Source organism: Podarcis raffonei, chromosome 5 (genome assembly GCF_027172205.1).
Source record: "Podarcis raffonei isolate rPodRaf1 chromosome 5, rPodRaf1.pri, whole genome shotgun sequence".
NCBI lineage: Eukaryota > Metazoa > Chordata > Lepidosauria > Squamata > Lacertidae > Podarcis > Podarcis raffonei.
The window spans coordinates 35,382,103-35,401,641 of NC_070606.1; the positions used below are offsets into that span (position 1 = coordinate 35,382,103).

Genomic DNA, 19,539 nt, shown 5'->3' on the forward strand with positions numbered 1-19,539 from the left:
CTAATACCGACCGCTTTTTAGAAGCAGAGCCCTTTTCCTGTGGGTCCTGACCCTCCAGAGGAGGGGCCAGGCTGAAAATGTCAATATAACGGCCGTCCAAGATCCTGGACCGCAGCTTGGTAGCCAGATGGGCACCGGGTATAAGGTCCCTGGCCGAATTAGTGGCAACCTTCACATCGGGTACCAAAACCCCATCTCGACAATCCTGCACTGCCCCATACTTTGCCCTGTGGGAGTTCGCCCTACGCTCCCAAGCCCACTTTGGAAGCCCTGTCGTCTCCCCAAAGCCCCAATAAAGCTTAAGCGCAGCTTCCTCGTCGCTGCATGAGCAAGAGGATGAAGTACCTGAGGAAGAGGATGAAGTGTCCCTCCGACTTCTCTTAGCACGCCTCTTGGAGCCCTTTTTGCGGCGACGGTGTCCACCCGAAGAAGTTTTTGGAGGTGGAAGAAGGCTGTCCTCTACCGAAGACTCAGAAACGTCACCTTGCTGAACAGTACCCGGAACAGACTGAAAAGAAACAACCTGTGAATGACCAGGAACTGACCGCACAGCCGCAGGGGACGGCGCACCTGCCGCCTGCGCTGCTCTAATCCGAGCAGATGCCCTTCTCCTGGCCGCACCCCTGGCACCACCCCGACCCCTTCACGTGGCCACCGGCGACACAGGTAAGCCCGGGGTCTGGGCCAAGGTGTTAGGTGAAGAACCCCCGGCTGCTACAATCACTCTCTCTTCTTCACTAGATGACGACGCCGGAGAGGCTGTGCAAGCAAGAGGGGCTATCCTTGCAGAAGAAGTCGATGGAGTTGAACATCGATGCAGCAGGCCGTCCATTTCGGCTTCAACCCGGGCCAGTGCAGCAGGGTCACCAGCCAAGCCAGTGACCATGGATTGGAGGCGACTCAGCGACAGGTTTGGCTCAGGAGAGCGCAAGGCCTGAGATGGGCCTCTTATAGGCCGCTTTGCCGAGGACATGGAAACAGGCCTCTTTGCTGTCTTCTTTTTTGGAGCCATACCTACTACCGGTCGAAACAGAAATTAAACAATTAACACCAGCAACCAATAAGCAGAGTTGCAAGCAAGCAAACAGACTAAATAGTGAATTAATGCAAGCGATTTCAATTGGCTGCAAACATACAGACCACCACCAGGTGGCGCAACCTGCAACCAAGGCTCGTTAACAAAGCTGCAGTTGCTATGAACAACCACTAGAGGCCAGCACACAGTGAATGAAGGCAGAAAATGGCGCTCCCGCCAAAACTGCCTAACAAGGAGGGCCCTCTGCCCGCCCTCCTCCAAAGGCCTCGTCCCAGGCCCCAAACCAGGCCCAAGCAGGCCCCAGGCAGGCTGAGCGCGATCCGCTGCGCCGCAGCGCTCACGGAGCGCCTCCCCGATGCTGCCTCAGCCCTGCAGCGCGCGCCCTAGCGCGCCAAAACCACCGCCCGCAAGGCGGGAAAAGGATCGCCGGGCCCTCCAACGGCCAGGAAGCCTCCCTGCGAGCCGCCGCGGCCGACCCAAACCCCCCCAGATGCCGGGAAGGCCCAAAGGAGCCTGCACCTGTGCGCAGGCCGCTGCGGAGGCGTCCGTACGGCGCCTCCCGCGGAACGGCCTGCGCCGATCACGTGGGGTGCCCCGGAGCGCGCCGGGGCGCGCCGGAGGCACGGCGAAGGCCCAGGCCGGGAAAAAGGACCGGGTTGACCCCCTCCCGGTAAGTGAACGCACTGGGGGGGGGGAGAGGAATTTAAAATAACTTAGTTAAAAGAAGGTATAATTTAATAAGTTAACTTAAACGTTCCCCCAGGCCCCGAAAACCCCCAGGGCCGCAAGGGGCTGGGAGTTGCACCCACCCCCAGACACCCCCTGGAGCCCTCAGGGCTCAAGGACCAAGGAGAACTTGATAGGGAATAAAATAAACTAATGAGAAAACCGAATAAATAAATCAAAGGAAGAAAGGAAAGAAAGAAAGTTTTAAATACAACCAGTCCTTTACTGTGTTCGATCAGATGCGATGTCCACAGCAAAAGAGAAAGTAGCCTGCTGTGGACCCTGCTTAAATATCCTCTGATCCCACCCCTAACTTTGCAACATCAATTTTACCCCAGCAACACCAAACATCCACCAGCGTTAGGCTCCTTAATCTCCACCTGCCTATTTACCAGAAGGGTGCTTTGACCGTCCCCATCCGCAACACGTGCTCTCCTTTAGTGAGAACACGCTTTACGAAAAAAGGCACTGATTCTAGCATATCCTAGTGCACCAGGCAGGGAAGGTGGAGATGCTCTAAACATTTATTTTGTAATGTGGGTTCTATTCACAGAAATATTACACTTTATTTTCTTTTAAGAAACTCTTTTCCTACTGCCCTTTCCCCCTCCTATTCCTTCTAATAAGCCTCTAGAACACAAACAACAGTTGTGGTAATACTGCTCTCCCTTGATTGATACTTATAAGGATTACTGAGGTAGTATGTGGCAAGTCATTAGAAAACCTCTAAAACAATATATACAGTGGTACCTCGGGTTAAGTGCTTAATTCGTTCCGGTGGTCCATACTTAACCTGAAACTGTTCTTAACCTGAAGCACCAGTTTAGCTAATGGGGTCTCCTGCTGCTGCCGCACCGCCGGAGCACAATTTCTGTTCTCATCCTGAAGCAAAGTTCTTAACCTGAAGCACTATTTCTGGGTTAGCGGAGTCTGTAACCTGAAGCATATGTAACCTGAGGTACCACTGTATATGGTTTGTTGTTGTTATAGTTAAAATAAAAATTGTCCTTTATACCTTGTTTAAAAATTGGAAGCATTTTGGTGATTATGCAAATATCAATGGGGAGCACAACTGCAAATAGGGTAAATGCATTTATCCCATTTTTCTTCAACGGAACTCAAGGCACCACCTTCAATTTACATTGAAAACTAGACCAAATCACTGTTCAAAGACTGATCCGCCAAAGACTGGATGACATCGACTTACAGCGAAATTATATGCTGGGGGGAGGTGTTTGCTCGCCCCAGAACATTGGTATCACTTTAACTTACTGCGTTCCATCATACCTCTCCTCCCTTTCGACTGTTGCCCATAGACTGGCCTTCACCAAAGTGAGGTTTAACGTTTTTCCCTCCAATGTCCTGAGACATAGATTCTCAAAGGGCCAAGCCCCCGCCGTGTGCGAATGTGATAAGGTGACGCCGGAGTCGCTCCAGCACATTATGTTCTTTTGCCCCTTGTTCAATGCGCCACGGGCAAATTTGTTGGGATCAATCATTCAGAAACTAGAGGGTACCCCACCAAAATTCCACCTTGCCCAAATCTTGCAGGACAAGGATACCCACACGACCCTGAAGGTGGCTAGATTCCTGGTCGCTGTCCTTTCCCAAAAGCGACGACAAGGAGCACTACAAGCTAATTAAGGCGTAGTATGCCTTTCCATCTTATAGTATTTTATTGTTATAGTGGTGTTTTAGCGACTGTTTTTTGTTTTTGTTTTTTTTCCCCTACGGCATAAGCTGTCACTTATGTGTTGTTTTTACCTGTATGGGCCTATGGCCGTAATAAATGAAATGAAAAATTTACATTCACAAGAACCTTGTGAGGTAGGTTAGACTGAGTAACAGGCTCAAGGTTACCCAGTAAGTTCCATTCCGCCACATTGGTTCTTGTGAAAGTGCAGAGGTGTGCTCTGTTGGTGTGCCACAATCTCCCCCCTCCCCCTCCCCATTTACTGTCAAATCAAGAACAGCAAGTATTATTGAAGAAATCTTTAATTTATATTTTAAATATATTATGCAAATTTCTGCTGTCCAGCAAACATGGAACTTAAATTAATCTTTCTTCCTGGAGTAGTATGCCAATAACTAGCAATTTACAAGCTCTGCAAATCTGGAACATTTATATAGATTATAATTGTGCAAAATACTCTTTCACTCAGGAGTTAACTGAAGTAAAGGAACTGCTGAGAACAATTCACTGCCATAGTTCTAAACTAGCAGAGCAATTTTAGCCACTGCTGAAGGCTGGGAGATGGGAGTTCTGATGGAGCCAAGAGATCCCCAGTATGCCCATAGAAAGAGTCATAGGTGTAGATTTATGACTGGCAGTAGGAGCTGAAATAGCATGTGTCAGAAGCAGCCTTGGATGCTCTGAATCCAAAGTCCATTCATTCCTGCAGTATGCCTACAAAACAGACCCCCAAACTATTCCAGCCTAGAGCTACCAAAGGTATTTTCCATTACGTTGGTGTCAATAGGTAGGGAAACAGTCACAAAGAAATAAATTTCAGGGAGGGAAGGGTGCAACTGTCTGCAACAGAGAATTCTAGAAGCATCACCTTGTGGTGATTTAAAACAAGACCTGTAGACATCAACAAAGAAATTGAATAACTGGATATTCTGCTAAGGTATCACCAGTTCCTTGTTTATCTTCTCATGCATATAAAGCATGAGATTCCATTTTCTTATGAAGTTATATTTTTTTTCCAATGGTTGGACTTCAAAAGATGTCATATTGTTGACACCTTGGCCAATATAGGAAGTGGTTTCTGTTCCAGATACAGCTATGGAACTCTTTTCAATACGGTACTCAAAAAGAAAAGAGACCAAAATAATCAGGGTGACGGATATGAAGAAAACATGCCCCATATATAGCAGTATAAAACAGCCATAACTTGCCGTCATGGAAAAGAATCAACTCTGAAAGGAAATCATTTCTCACTGGCAAATGGGATTTCTTTCAGCAAACTGACTTTTCACCGTTTTCGACAATGTGTCAACTTCTTTGATTATGGAGTCTGAAAGTGATGTGGGGGTTTTTTGGGGGGTGGGGTTAGATTACTATGTACTTTTCATATTGATGTTCAGGCTTTGTGCTCTTGTGGCCCAAGGTTACCAGAAAGAAAGCTCTTTCAAATCGAAGATCTATTATTTGGCTGCAGTGAGTTTGGTATCCATTTTATTAGTACGATTACTCATATTCAGTTCACGCTGGGAACTAAATCGTAGTTACAAATACAAGGCTAGATTTCATTTGATTAGATGCCTCAGTCTTATCCACTGATGATGATAGAGTTCATAGCCATATCGTTCAACCTGCTACCTTGCTATATTATGAGGCAAAATTTCCCATTCCTAAGAGATTCCTACCAAGACTTTCATATGACAGAGAGTCATAAATACATGCTGTGACTAGTCCCACATCAATCTCTTTGGTTTGTCTCACTAAACACAAACCCCACAAACCCTACCTCCTTGTTTCTTCTTCCACTCAATAATTGCTTCACCTTTACCACTTTGCTACCCTGCTCTCTCTCCTTGTTGTGAAATGGTCTCTGTGTGATTAACAACCCAAGCATGTGAAATTCTAGTCTGTTTTCAGAATGAACTGCAGTCACTGCAATATCAGTGCCCTTTCACGACTGCTGGCTCATTTTGGAGGAAAGGTGGGGTATACATTTAATAAATAATAATCATGTGCCACATCAGTAAAATATTGTGGCCCTTGAAGTATGGATCTCTGCAATTGCAGCAGACAACTACCATGACCATGGTCATATGCGGGGCAGTGATACCACCCAAAGTCATTCTGGCGCTAAAGAAAAGGACAAAGGAACACTTCACCTAAATGCCTTTGTGGGTATCATAGCAGCTACAACTTCAGAACTCCATGCAGTTGAGGAAACATTATATAATGGAGTTGCATAGGCCAGCAAGTCTCACACAGAATACCATTTTAGCAACGTCGGCAGCAAGCCACTCTATGCAGTGTGCACAGTGTACCTCTGCAGGCCTTTAAGATCAGGGCATTAATGCTACAAATTAATTTCCTTCCATTATGCGTCTCTTTTCAGAAATGCTGATTACTTAAAAGCACTCAGTGTGTAGCCAAATTCTTCTAATTCCTTGTGTTTTATTTTAGGTAATACTGCCAAGGTGTTCATTGAAGTACAGGATGAAAATGACCATGCTCCTGTCTTCACAAGAAAGCAATACATAGGAGGTGTGTCTGAAGATGCTAGAATGTTTGCTTCCGTGATGAAAGTGAAGGTGAGAATTAAACAAGCACATGGCTGAGGTCCAGAGTCCTGTATCTTGGATGTCTAAATATTATATGTTCATTTGGATGGCCTCAAAAGGTGCAACTATGTAAAGCAAATCCACCTGCCTAGTCTAACACTTAGCTTCAAGTCTATCAGGATGCCATTTGGTATGTATACAGATATTTTGTTATTTATGGGTTTGAAGGTTTGCTTGTGAAAAGAAATTTCAGAACTGATTCAATATACAATTATTTATAATTCCTAAATAATGAATTATAGCTATTCATTTATACTTACTATAATACTACATTATTATAGTATTATTATAGTGTAGTATAATTAATACCATAATAATACTTTTTAAAGGCATGCTTATGTGTCAGTCCTGATAGAGGAGGTGCTAGGATTTTGGTACTGGCATGAGATTCTAACTGGTGGGCATGGGCTAGCCCATGGGAAATTGCAGCTCCAATGCAGCAGCGGCTGCCACTACTGTTACATTGACTTGTCCTTTTTTACAGTTCCACATAGAAGCACTTGCCCTGGTGTCTTTGGTGGTGGTGGTGAGATAGGCACCAGAGGCACGGCAAAGAGTTTGAACGGCTGTCCCCAGTCTAGGAGCTTTTCTTTCCACCATCTTGTGATCCCTGAAGGAAAAGCACTTTTCACATACCAATACTGAATCATAAAATTAAAATAAGGCTTTGATCCAAGCATCCATACTTGCATGTTAACACCATCAAAATCAGTAAGAGTTGCTTCAGAGAAGATGGCATGGATCTCAAGAACCATGAATGCCGTTAATTTCATGGAAATGGATTTTCTTATCCCTGACTCCCCTCCTTCTCCCTCTACAGCCATCTTTACCCTTGAAAAGCCTCTCCAGAGAGCTGAGAATATTACAGGGGATATTGGGGAAGGAGGTGGGTCCGAATTGGGCAGAGGTCCTTCCACTAAGGCTATTATATAAAAATATTTTTGACTATTTTTTTATACATACAAAAGCATAAAATTGCCCTAAAATCAGATTCACTACTTGATATTCGTATACATTTTAAAAACTTCTATACCAGGGTGTTGCATTTGAAGAAAGTAGGGGGAAAGATAATGGGGAAAGCAACATATAAGCAAGTATGTTTATGAAGAGATTACATGTGACTAGAATACACTTATGTGTGTCCTTTTCTATCTTCCTCATCTTGCATTTTGTGCAGTCAACATGGGGAACAATCTAAATTGCTGACAGGTTTGTTGAAAAGTGTCCATGGATGCCTGGCCTACCAAGAATTCTCTTATTTGGACCTGATTTAGGGAGCTAGAAATCTAATGGAGAATGACAGCAGTTTATTAAAGAGGCCCATTATTTTCCCTCAAGGTAGTTCTTCATAATGTTAACTCAGAGGTATTATGGTTAGGTTAAGATTTAGAGGAGGGGAAGAAGTAAGCTCTCATCATTCATATTTTCTCACCGTCTCTGACAGTAGCAGCAGGAGACAGGAGGCCTATTGGGAGGAAATCTACATCCAGGAAAGCAAACCCTGAAATCAGAAAGGCTAAGCAGGAATCATTATAGCTTAAGAAGTGGGCAGAGGATATTAGGAGTACTTGATTATCCATAAATGTGCTATAGAAATGTACAATCACTGGATTGACTAGTCAGAAGAATAAAAGTGCTCGTATCACAGAGAATTAAACTACTGTTGTAATTTCTATTTACAGCCAGTCTGTAGTTATAATAAGTTGCCATAAAGAAACCCATCAGTTCCGTCCTCTTGCTCACCAATGTAAAAAGAATGAAGGCATTTCTTATCCACAGAAATGTGTTCCATTAACAAGAGATGGTTGAGCCAAATTTGGCTGAATTCGATTGCAGCCCTATACATGATTCAGTTCAGTGGAACTTACATCTGAGTAGACATGCATAGAATTGCACTATTCATTAGTAAAAGCCCAGCTATCATCTCATACATCACAAATGTGGGCAACTTACTATAGTGGGTTTTGTTTCTTTGTTTGTTTTATTTTAGATTTATGACTGCTTCTTTCTGTATCTAACTGTCACCCAACTTTCTTTTTAACCCTAAAATAATGACATTGATTATGACCACGTCATGTCTCTGATGTTGGCCACTGTATCATCTACTGCTTTATACCATTTAATACCAGTTGCTGAGTACCACAAGTGAGGAGAGCACTATTACATACAGGTCCTACTTGTGGGATACCCATAGGCATTTAGTTGGCCATTGTGAGTACAAAATGTTGGATTAGGTGAGCCTCTTATGTTCTGTCTAATTTTTGACCTCTTACATCTGACCTTCCACATTTTGCCTTATAGACTTTTACAGAATTTAGCACTCTAATCCTAAATTTGTTTACCAAAGGAATAAACCCTTCTGAGCTCAGTGAGACTCACTTTTGAATAACCATTCTTAAAATTGCAAGTAAATAATCCAAAATATAGGTTGACTTTATTCCATCCCAGAAGCCATTATAGTAAAAAGAGAGAGAGAGAGATTTTGACTCAACCATTGAAACAGCAATCACAAAACAACCTTAACTGTACGTATATTCCATGTTTATACAAAAAATCATCATACACATCCATTATGTAGGGAAAAGATCAATTTACTTGATCCATGAAGTGCATTTTCCAAGTTGATTGACTTTTACCCCTTCCAAACAGTAAGTCTTTTAGAATGAATGTAAATGAAAGTTGTATCTGTACCTTTTCCAAAGAATTGTCTCTCTAGATAGGCAGCAAGAAAGTACAGAACAACTAAATCTGCAGGTTACATAAAATCATGAAATGAATAACAACCCTGCAGTTTATTTCTCCTTCACTGTTGCATAACATTACAAGGCAGCAAATGAAAAGAAAGCAAAAAGTAACTATAAAATACCCTGCCATGTTTATGTGTCTAGACATAAGTTAAGTTTTATGTAACTAGACTACAAAAATAGTGTTCTCAGAAATGGAAAAGGGCACTTCTGGCTTAAAATTTCTTTAAAGTTCTACATTGTAATTTAGGATTCTGAAGTTCATAATTGTCCTCATTAAATCGGAGAAAGCAGTATGCTTAAAATCAAGTCAAGCCTTTTCAACCAATGTCACTTTGACCCTGAAGTTTAAAAATTGCATTAATACCAGTATCAAAGAAATTCATTGCATACTTATAGTTAGTTTTGAAGATGCTTGCATTTGAATGTAAAAGCAAGTCATGCCATTGTAAATTTAACAGCAAAGATCATTAAATGTGCACTCTTTAAAATAAGATGTAAGGGGAAAGGTACTTGATCTTTTAATGCGCAAGAGGGATGCTCCAAAACTTTGCTGACGTATGGATGTTTCCTTCATATTGCCATTACTATTGCAGCAGTAAAACAGCAGGTCATTGACAATGATAAATCTAAGCAAAAAACCGAATACAACCAATTAGGAAATATAGGCATTGCCGCAAATTTGTGGGGAGTTTTAACTCTTCCAAAGCTTGCATGTAGTGCATTCTGAATAGAGCTGTTAACCCTCAGTTGGCATATATATTCATTTAGGAAAAAGAAATGATAAATACAGTTAGTCTAGAAGTGCCTTCTGTTGAATTTCTGCAGATGAATTTTATTTAATTGATGAAAGTTAGATCACAAATTTTGAAGTAATTATTTGTACTGATTAAGATTTGCCTTCCATAATTATTATTTTTTAAATCATACTCCACAACAGGTAAAACATCTCTGCATTCAAACATAGAAACATAGCAAGTAAAAGTATTCACAGATACGGCAATCATCACTAGTATTTTATCAGGGTAACGGAGGCACAGGAGCCACTTTTACAGTATTGTTAGCCTGGGAAATGAGACTCGGTGTAGCACTGGATATTCAGATCTGTAGGAATTTAGCATACTGAGTTAAATGCCTGTTTCCAAAATGCCTGTCTCTTGTTGCATGGCTATTTTACTTCAAGTTAAAAAGTTGCAAGAACTTCTTTATTCTTGCAGTAGGCAGTATTATGATGAATGCACAAGGGAGATCTGCTGAGTAAGAAGGTATCATTTTTACATTGTCTGTTTTCTAGTAGGTTTGTACTTTGGAGACTCACGAAAGTATATATATAAAAAAAGCCAAATTGAGATCAAGAAAGCCAGAATTAAAGGGGACTGGGAAGGAACAATACAGAGCGAGGTGACACACTGAAGAAGTAAAACCATTAATAATGAAGGGCGGTATGAAAGACAAATGGAGGCTGTAGCTGCCTTACCTGAGAAAAGGAATGAGGGTGCATTGTGTGATTCATGACCCTTGCTGGGAATTTTAGGGGCAAAGGATGGATTGGGTTTAAGAAAAATGTCCAGTATATAGAGTGGCAACTGGCAAAAAAAAAAAAAAAGCAGGGGGAAAAGAATGCTTGGAGACAAAAAATATTCTGGAAGAAATTGTAGCAGCTTGGAACAAAAGCAGCTGAGCATGTGGCGCAAGTGTCCAGGAAGCAATAGAATTCCTATGCAGACAAGCCAAAGCTCAAACAGGACACGGCAGTAGAGAGTATTGCCATTGGTAAAAGACAAAAGGTCAGGTTTCTGCCATCCATGAATTAGTCAGCCTGGACACTTCTTACTGCCTTCCTGAAAAGCCCCAAGTCACCAGACCAGATACCACCATCATCTCCACAGTTCCAACTTGCAACCCCAAATTCCAGAGGGGAAATCACAAAGACACAAGGCTCCTCCAAACCACCTTTCTGTTGAGCATCTATGATTACTTGTCTTCATGATGCTTTTCAGGTAAAGGTAAAGGGACCCCTGACCATTAGGTCCAGTCGTGGCCGACTCTGGGGTTGCAGCGCTCATCTCGCTTTATTGGCTGAGGGAGCCGGCGTACAGCCAGCATGACTAAGCCGCTTCTGGCGAACCAGAGCAGCGCACAGAAACACTGTTTACCTTCCTGCCGGAGCGGTACCTATTTATCTACTTGCACTTTGACGTGCTTTCGAACTGCTAGGTTGGCAGGAGCAGGGACCGAGCAACGGGAGCTCACCCCGTCGTGGGGATTTGAACCGCTAACCTTCTGATCAGCAAGTCCTAGGCTCTGTGGTTTAACCCACAGCGCCACCCGTGTCCCCCTTTTCAGGTAGTCATATGCAATTCTGCTTTCAAGGGGAAGAAGAGAAAACTGTGTTGCAAATGAAGCTACAATGTTGGAAACAGCCCTGAATTCTGAGTAAACACACTTAAAAGTGCCCTGTAAGTCACTGAATAAATTTTAATTGAAAAGCACTATAAAATGTTCTGAATCAATTTCTTGCATTTTTCTTTTGTATTTAGTTACCCCTCTATCACTCAGCTTGGAGTAAAAAGTTTGGGTCTTATTGGTATGGAATGCATTTCAAGTTTTAAAGTGTGTAATTTATACGAAGTTAAACAGACAAGCTCTTTAGGCTTGTGCACACTTCAAGTCAGTATAAACAATTTTCACTATAATTAGTGACACTTTAATAGTCCTGGATGATTTAGTTATTGTAGTTATTAAGTTTTCGGGTAGCAATTTATGTGCATCATATCAAATGTGCCACAGCTGCATGCTTGTAAATTGATCTTCACTTGCCACAGATGTGTGTGTGTCTGTTTTGTCACAAATTCATGAAAAATGACTTCAGTCTGATGAGCAATAATCTAAGTAGAAATTAATCCCTGAAGTTTTTAATCCTAAAAATTGTTATATAGCCTTAATGTTTGTGCAATAATTGTAGGCTCCTATTTGTCACATATAAATATAATAACGAACCAGAAATACAGCTCTTTGTGTAGCATTATTTAATCTCTCCTGCTAAATATTATTTGAACTAAGCAAAGAAACAAAAATCATCAACAAGTGCAATTAAATTAAAATGGAACAAAAATAAAACAGGGGGGTTGTTATGTTTGAGTATAAAATGAAAGTAGATCTGTTATGTCCTTGTTGTGTCTTTTAGTGGCGCAAATTTGACCACAGGTCTAATACTGATTATTCAGTTTATTTTTTGATAAAGACATCAAAGGGAAGAAGTGAAAACAATGCCTTAGGAAAATGTTCTTTGTACAAAATAAAAATAAAATTGGGAAGGCTCATAGGAGCCAACTCCTGGGAGCTGTGGGGGGTGGGCTCCCCCAAAGTTGGTGGACATTCCCATTCAAATAGTGTGTGCGCACTGTGTCATGTGATCAATTATGTGGGATGGGGCTTACCTGGGCTCCCACAATATTTTATTCAAGTTGGCACCCCTGGGAAGGCTACAGAAACTACCTTGTTCAAAATTCTTAAAATAATTTCACAAGCAATATTAATAGTTGTGAAATATATTTTGCCTTTGTAATCTGAATCTGAAATTAATTATGGGGGGCGGTGAATTTGTAAGAAACTCTGCAGGCAGTTGTCTTCTTCATCACAAGCAATATTGTTGTTCCTTGGATATCATAAAGTTATTGGAGACCCCATACCCCTCAGAGAGGTACAGTTTCCAAAGGATTTAAAGGAAGTGCTATAAGTAAATAAAATTAGAGGTTGCTGGAAAAATTTAAAACAAGGATGCAGAAAAAGGAGGTATGGGGAAGTCGTTGAAAGAAGGTTTAAGGAAAAGAAGGTTAAGAAATTATACATGTTTATATGTGTGTTTGTTTTTGTATTGTCTTGTATTGTTATTTAATATGTGTTGGAAAATTAATAAAAATTTATTTTAAAAAAAAAAGAGAGAGAGGTACAGTTTCCAGAGTGGTTTAACAATCAATCCCTCTTCTAGAGAACTCTGAGAATTGTAACTCTCTTGTGGGGGAATATAATATCTTGATCAGGAGGGAGAGAGAGGAACATTTTCTGGCCAGAAGGCCAGATCTTAATCTCCCCACCCCTGGCAGGCCAAATCTGATTGTCAGGATTGGAAGCACAGTGCTGGGGCTGTTTGAAAGCCCTTTTGCAAACAGCTCTGCAATCCAGAGGTTCAAAGCACAGATTTTAACATTAGTTTCAAATGGAAACTGTTTGCCAGTCCTGGAGCAAAGCATACTTCCAGCACCCATCAGCACCTTGCTTCAGCACCTTAAGCTCCTGATAGCTCCTTTGAAGTCCTGTTGTTGCCTGCCTCATGCCTGGTATCCTGTGTGATGACAAGCGTAGGACCCATGGGTGTGACTTACCCAGATACAGACTTGCAGGTCAAGTGCGGAGGCCTAGTGGCCAGGGTGCCCCACCCTGATATTGAGATAGAGATTTGCTATACAAAGTCAGTCATCAACAGAACAAGTTGCTTTAGAATTGTATCTATCTTTTCTTGACAACCTTTGTTATAATTCCATTTCTTTAGAAATTTCACATTAGAACAGCTGTTCCTTTTTTACTATCATTCTAAGGCCAAATGTTACACCATGCATTTTTGTGGTGAATAAGTAAATTAAATATAAACTAGCAATAATTGCAGCTATTAATCTATGGGATTTGAAGCCTGAGATTTACTTAATATGATATGATTTTAGTGCTTTGCATATCAATTGTGTTTTCACATACCTTTTGTTTCCCTCCACATTATTTAGTCCTATCTCTTCACTCTTCTCAACGCCTTAATTTTGCTCTAAAAAGAATAATTAACACATGTTATCTTGTGGGTGATTAATTAAAGGAGTGAGCTTTCAGTTCAATACTGTTGTCATGTTGCTTCACTGCTTTCCTGAGCGTTAACATCTGGTTATAACATGGCATACTGGCATTGTTTAATTTTTGCCCAGTTTTTTTAATATATCATTTCTCCTGACCTCACGAGGCGTAACAGGAAACCAAAATATGTTCTTTATATTATTCCGTTTTTACTTTGAAAAAAAGGCACTAGTTTTCTCAAACCTAGGGCTGCCATATTTCAAAAAGGGGAAATCTGGACACAAACATTTGTTGATTCAAGCCAGCAGAGCCAGCGAAGTCCAGAGGAAAATTGGCCACCCTCCAGGTGCCCGGCTTGAATCCTTGTTGACCTCCCTGGCTGCATTCTCCAGCAGGATCAAGGCGAGGTCTCTTCGGCGATCCTTTTCAACGTGAAAAGAACACACCATTCCTCCCCCTCCCATATCCAGGGGGGGAAAGAGACAGACAGAAATATATCTACATGTCTTTATTTCTGTCGTTCCAGCAGTACAGAGAAAACATGTCTGTACCCTCTGATTCCAACTGCAGAGAGAGAATAACTCCACCCATGTACTTCCAGTACAGGGTCATGTGCCACTCTGAGCTAACATCCGGTGCTCAGTACACTGTCCCTTGTTCCCACGGTATAGTCCAATAACATCAGTTTCCTGTTTACCATTCCAGCCACCTGGAGCTCGCTTCTGCATTGCTCCTTTTTCGTAACAACATTATCAAGGTGTTGGGTTTGTTTTTTTTGCAAAATCTCAACAACAAAAAATGAAGTTTTTAAGCCAAGTCCAGATTTCCCTGGACATTAAAGAGATTTCCTCCCGGGGGCGCTGTTTCCAATGGATGGCAGCCCTAGTCAAACCGTATCCCTGGCAACTCTAAGGTTCCAATTTGAGACTTATCAGTAGCCTTGGGTTCATCTTATGCCCTTGCACAGGTGAGGAGCAGGCCTGATTGTACTAGGATTGTGGTGGTAGCTTGCAAGTAGTGATGTGTGGACAGTGGTTGAGCTGCATCATGGCCAGAGAAGGCCACGCCCCAGGAGCCAGTCAGTGGCACCGGTGGGCTCTAAGGGCAGGGAGAACACCAGAGGGATAAATGGGTTTCCTTCTGCACCATAAATGTGGATCTGATTCCGGGGCTTTGGGATTGCTGTCACCAGTCTCCCCACTCACCCTCCCTATATTAGATGGTTTTAATTATTCTTATGGACAGGTGTTGCCCATATGTATCACACACACACACACACACACACACACACAAAGATGGGAAGTAAGCCATGGGACTAGCTGTCCATGAAAATGCAAAAGTGTACGGTCTCCCCAATTTGGTACAATAAGCAAATTGCAGCAGAGGAATGGGTAGCGGGGCATAGATGTGACCAAATGTAGTCACGTGTATTTCCATTTTGTTATAATTTGGAGTGAAAGTAGCAGTGGCTGATCAAAAAGGCAGTATTGCTTTAAAAGAGAGGAATTCCAGGATATAGTAGAAATACCGCATTTTGAACTTTGAGCTAGGCTTCTAAGACACTTTTAAGAAGCTATAGCTTCATGAAATTCTTTCTGATTTTGCAATAAAAATGATATCAAAAAGTTAAGGGGTGATACAGTTTGTCTATGTCACTTTAGTAATGCATTGCACAATTATTTTGCTTTTATGGAGTCTGTGAGGACTACTGTACTGACCCATCACCTTACCTTCTCTGTGGACTCAGCAAAATGTTGCTCAGGGCCTGAAGACTGCTGAAAATTTATCATTTTATTAGCAGTGATGGCCATTTCTCCTTTTAAGAAAGCAAGCTTGAGCCAAACTAGCTACTTAAAGAAAGGAGGGCGACGGATAAACTCTCATCAGTCCTTTTGTGCATTGCAGCCTTCCTCGCAGGGTCATTCTTAATTTTAGTTCTAATATACTGAAGGGGCTCATAAAACGAATAGGCTTTCCTAGTCAACATTAGCTCCACTAAAGCAGATGGCAAATTCAGATGTTTCCAATCACAGTTTCCGGCAAAATATAATAGCTTTTAAAACAAGATCACTTTTCTCCCTGCAGGAACTGACAGCTTGATGTATATTTTCAGTTTTAAAAGCTACATCTGCTGTCCCAGTATTTTTAACACTTTGACATTAGTGCCTTGTCTCACACATATAGTTGTGCGTAAATTTGTTCCCACATTTAGATGTTCTTTATACTCTTCTTTTTGCCTTGCTTTGACCCCAGTTAAAATACCACTTGTTTCCATCATTGTATTGTGACTATCTTGGTTGTCCTGATAGGTGGTTTTCCGGCTATAAATTCCCGATCACTTCTTCTTCTTTTGAGTAATCTTATTGATCCACAAGAATGACTCATCTACAAGTGTATGTCCTCGAAGAGCAAAAACTGAACACATCCTTATAAGCTTCCATGCTAATACAGTATATGTATTTTACAATAAGTGTCTGGATGGTATTTACTACTTTCAAATTCTGAGTTCCACATGCTCACCTTGTTTCAACACTGCTGAGATTAGGTTTCTCCCACCCCTGCATTATAAAGAGAACATTGGAACCTGCTGTATTTACAGGTTGAAAATAAGAGTAGCATTGGAGACATGCTTTGTGTTCTTGGGTGTTTGCTTCACTGAGACATGATTCAGGCAGCCACATAAAGCTTTCTGGCCATGTAGGATTGGGTAATGTCAACATGGGGCCCTAAAATATCAGTGGCTTAAAGCCCAAGTACATAGAGGTAGTTCTACATTATCATATGTTTTATGTGCATTTATATTAGGGGTGTGCATGTCCAATGTTCAAGAGACTGCGATCTACTCCCACCATAAAGAAACTGGCAGTGATCTAGCTTTTTGGGGAGGGGGGCAGGAGTCAGGATCCTGCGGTCGACTGTGATCGACCAAGGACCCCCCCCCCAAGATCGACCTGTAGATCGTGATCAAACTGTTGGACATCCTAGAACTATAAGATTCAGTTCAGACCCCAATTTGGCACATCAGAAAACAGTCCAAAGCACTTGGGAAGTTGCCCAGTTCAACTTGGGGTCTAAGTCCTGATCTACTTTGGCAAAGCAAGCAAACAAACAAGGCTTTGTCTCCCCTCCTCACCCACTGTAATTTACTGTTGGGACATCTTTAAAAAGCTATAACTTTTCTCCCTTTTGGTAGAAGTAGATGGAAGTTGCAGGCATACGAGCCCCTCAGGAACAGATTAAGCCTGCCAAATAAGTCCAGGGGTGTTGCAGTGGATACCTTGGAAGTTGTTGTGTGTGTTTTTAAATGAAATGTCTGTAACTTCCCCCTCCCAGCAGAATTGCATAAAATTTGTAGGCATAGTAGCCCTTCCTTGTAAGATGAAGCCTGCCAAATTTCAGAAGTATAGCTGCTTTGTTTTTCTGACACGGGCAGCATTGACTGTTTTGTGGTTGATGATTCTTTCCTAATCTAGTGTTTTGTGGGCAATTGGCCCTTCTCCCAGCCATGCTGTTTAATATACCTTCGTCTTTCCCTTAGACAAAGGCTAGCATCGCTCGGTTCACTTTTATCATACACTTGTCTGTAGTTGGGGAGAGGGGTCATATGGCTATGGGACATTTTTAAACACAAACCAAGCCAATACCTATGTAACCTTCCCAATTCCTAAGCATGGCTGAAGAAGTGGGCCACAGGATCACATGCTCCTCTCCTCTGGCCTCTTCCCTTTCTGACATAAATTCACCTCACCCTCTCCCTTGCCACTGAAAACTTTGGATATCAGTTCCCACCTTAGTCATGCCTAATACTTACCAGGATTTGAAATTAACCAATAAAAAAAGATGGGGATCATTTCATCAGCACTAGCCCCCCTTTGTTAGCCTACACATGGCGTTGTTTGTTTCAGTTGACAACCCACACAGCCTGGTTGCACATATGGATTAGTTTTACAACAGTCTGTATTTTGGAAGATGCATCGCAGGGCAAAAAACAGCAGAAACAGAAGCACATTCCATCTATGCTTCAGTCCACTGCCACTTCTCTTTCATCTTGACAATTTGGTGATTAGGTCCTGATTGATTGCATGTCTATGCAAACAGTGTTAGTAGATCGGTTTTCATTATTTGGAACACTTGGTTAAAGATGCCATATCTTCAAAAGATAATTGCCGATGAATTGAGTTAATCTAATGACAGTGGCTGCAATCCAGAATGTCCCATTAGGCCATTTGTCAGCACTTCTGCACATGTGGTAAATGGGCACACTCCCCCCCCCCCGTTTGAAACTCTTCATGCTGTGTCAAAGGCTGTTCCTGAAGTTCATCCAAGTTTTGCAAGCAGTTTATTGAATGATGCGGAGGCTGGAAAGTTATCAAACATGCTTTAAAATGTCTTGATGGTGTTTTTTTTAAGCAACTGCCCACTAAAGGTTGATGGAAGGCATACCTCGGGAGGAGGGAGTTCCGACCTGGGGTGTCACTACTGAAAAAGCCATCTTCTTTGTCATAAGAAATGTCACCTGTGATAGAGGTGGTGCTTCAAAAAGGTCATTGGTAAATGATTATTTGTATGTGGCAGGCTGATCTGGGAGGAGATTTTCCTTCAACTAATATGCTAGTTGGGACTGATGGTACTTGTAGTCCAAATCTCAGGAAGGTCCCAGGATGGTGAAAGCTGATTTAAATTCTAGTTAGTGTACAAATCAGAATCTGAAATCCTGATTTGATACCGGTTTGTTCTTGCTAGCTAGAGTTCAAACAAACCACAGTTCCCAGAGTTTAGATATAGTGGGGAAATATTGCTTGTTTAAGATTAGAAGTGGAAGCTTCTGATTTATTCTTCTCAACTACAAAAGAAGAGGAGAGAGGAAGCTTACCAGAGCTCATTCGCCTAATGAGAGATCATGGGCTGTACACAGCACCCCTGATCCACCCTATGGCTATAATCCAATGGTCTTCAATCAGGCTAGTCCACCCTGGGACAACCCAAGGACCAACCAGCCCTCCACAGATACAGTTCCAAATTAATTTGGTGATGGGGCTAATGCTTAATTAAGGTTTTTTAAAAAAACAAGTAAACATACAGCTGGCAGTGGGCCAGAGAAAGGAGACATGTCTCCTCCCCATTATAGGGAGAGGGGAATCAATTCTGCAGGGTGTTCCATTACAAGAGGCTTCTTTCCCACCCTCACCCCCTTCTCACCCAAGCATTTCCCTTCATAGATGTGAACAGGAAGCCTATGATGAAGCTTTAGAAGGATTTGGTATTTTAGCACCTTTAAAACATGCCTCAGTTTAGCTATAAATTTGCACCCGAAAGATAATGCCGCTCCTTATTTTGACAGTTGAGGTGAAGTCTGACACAGAGGACATATAATATTTCTCAACATACATTCATAAAAGAATTGTGAAAACATCTGCGTATTTATGTCTGCCACATAAACAAAGGAAAATATATAATGCTATTAAGATCAACTGTATTCCTTTCTCTTTTCTGACAGGCATATCACTACCCTTGAGGTGTCATATATCTTCCCTTAATGAAGTGACAAAAATATTTACCTTCAGGACAAATTATAGGGCTAACAAGCTCCCTTCCCTTGTGTTAAAAAGGACTTGTGCTTGTTATGTCATTGGCTGAGCTTAGGGTTGCTCTGGTGGTCCCGAAACAGATAAACATTATTTATTTATTTTTACTAACGTTTAAAGATGTCTTAGAAAACACACGAGAAAAACAAATTGCAGACAAAACACATGATCATTTTTTAATAAATTGACTATTTGGGTTCAATATTTCTTTTACTATAGTGGAAAGTAGTCTTCATGTCAATCTTTTAAACAATTTTGAAACAAATGTTTCGAACAGATTTTAAATCGGTATATGGTTTTAATTGTA

General features: G+C 41.6%; 1 protein-coding gene across 11 annotated transcripts in view; it reads left to right on the forward strand.

Annotated features, from left to right (window-relative positions):
• The window catches only part of PCDH15 (protocadherin related 15), a 628,220-nt gene that overhangs the window by 553,596 nt on the left and 55,085 nt on the right, over positions 1-19,539 (forward strand). For all 11 annotated transcript variants that reach the window (XM_053388594.1, XM_053388604.1, XM_053388605.1 and 8 more), the window contains one exon: positions 5,907-6,034. In XM_053388594.1, the coding sequence (XP_053244569.1) occupies positions 5,907-6,034 (128 nt within the window). The remainder of the gene's footprint in view (positions 1-5,906; positions 6,035-19,539) is intronic.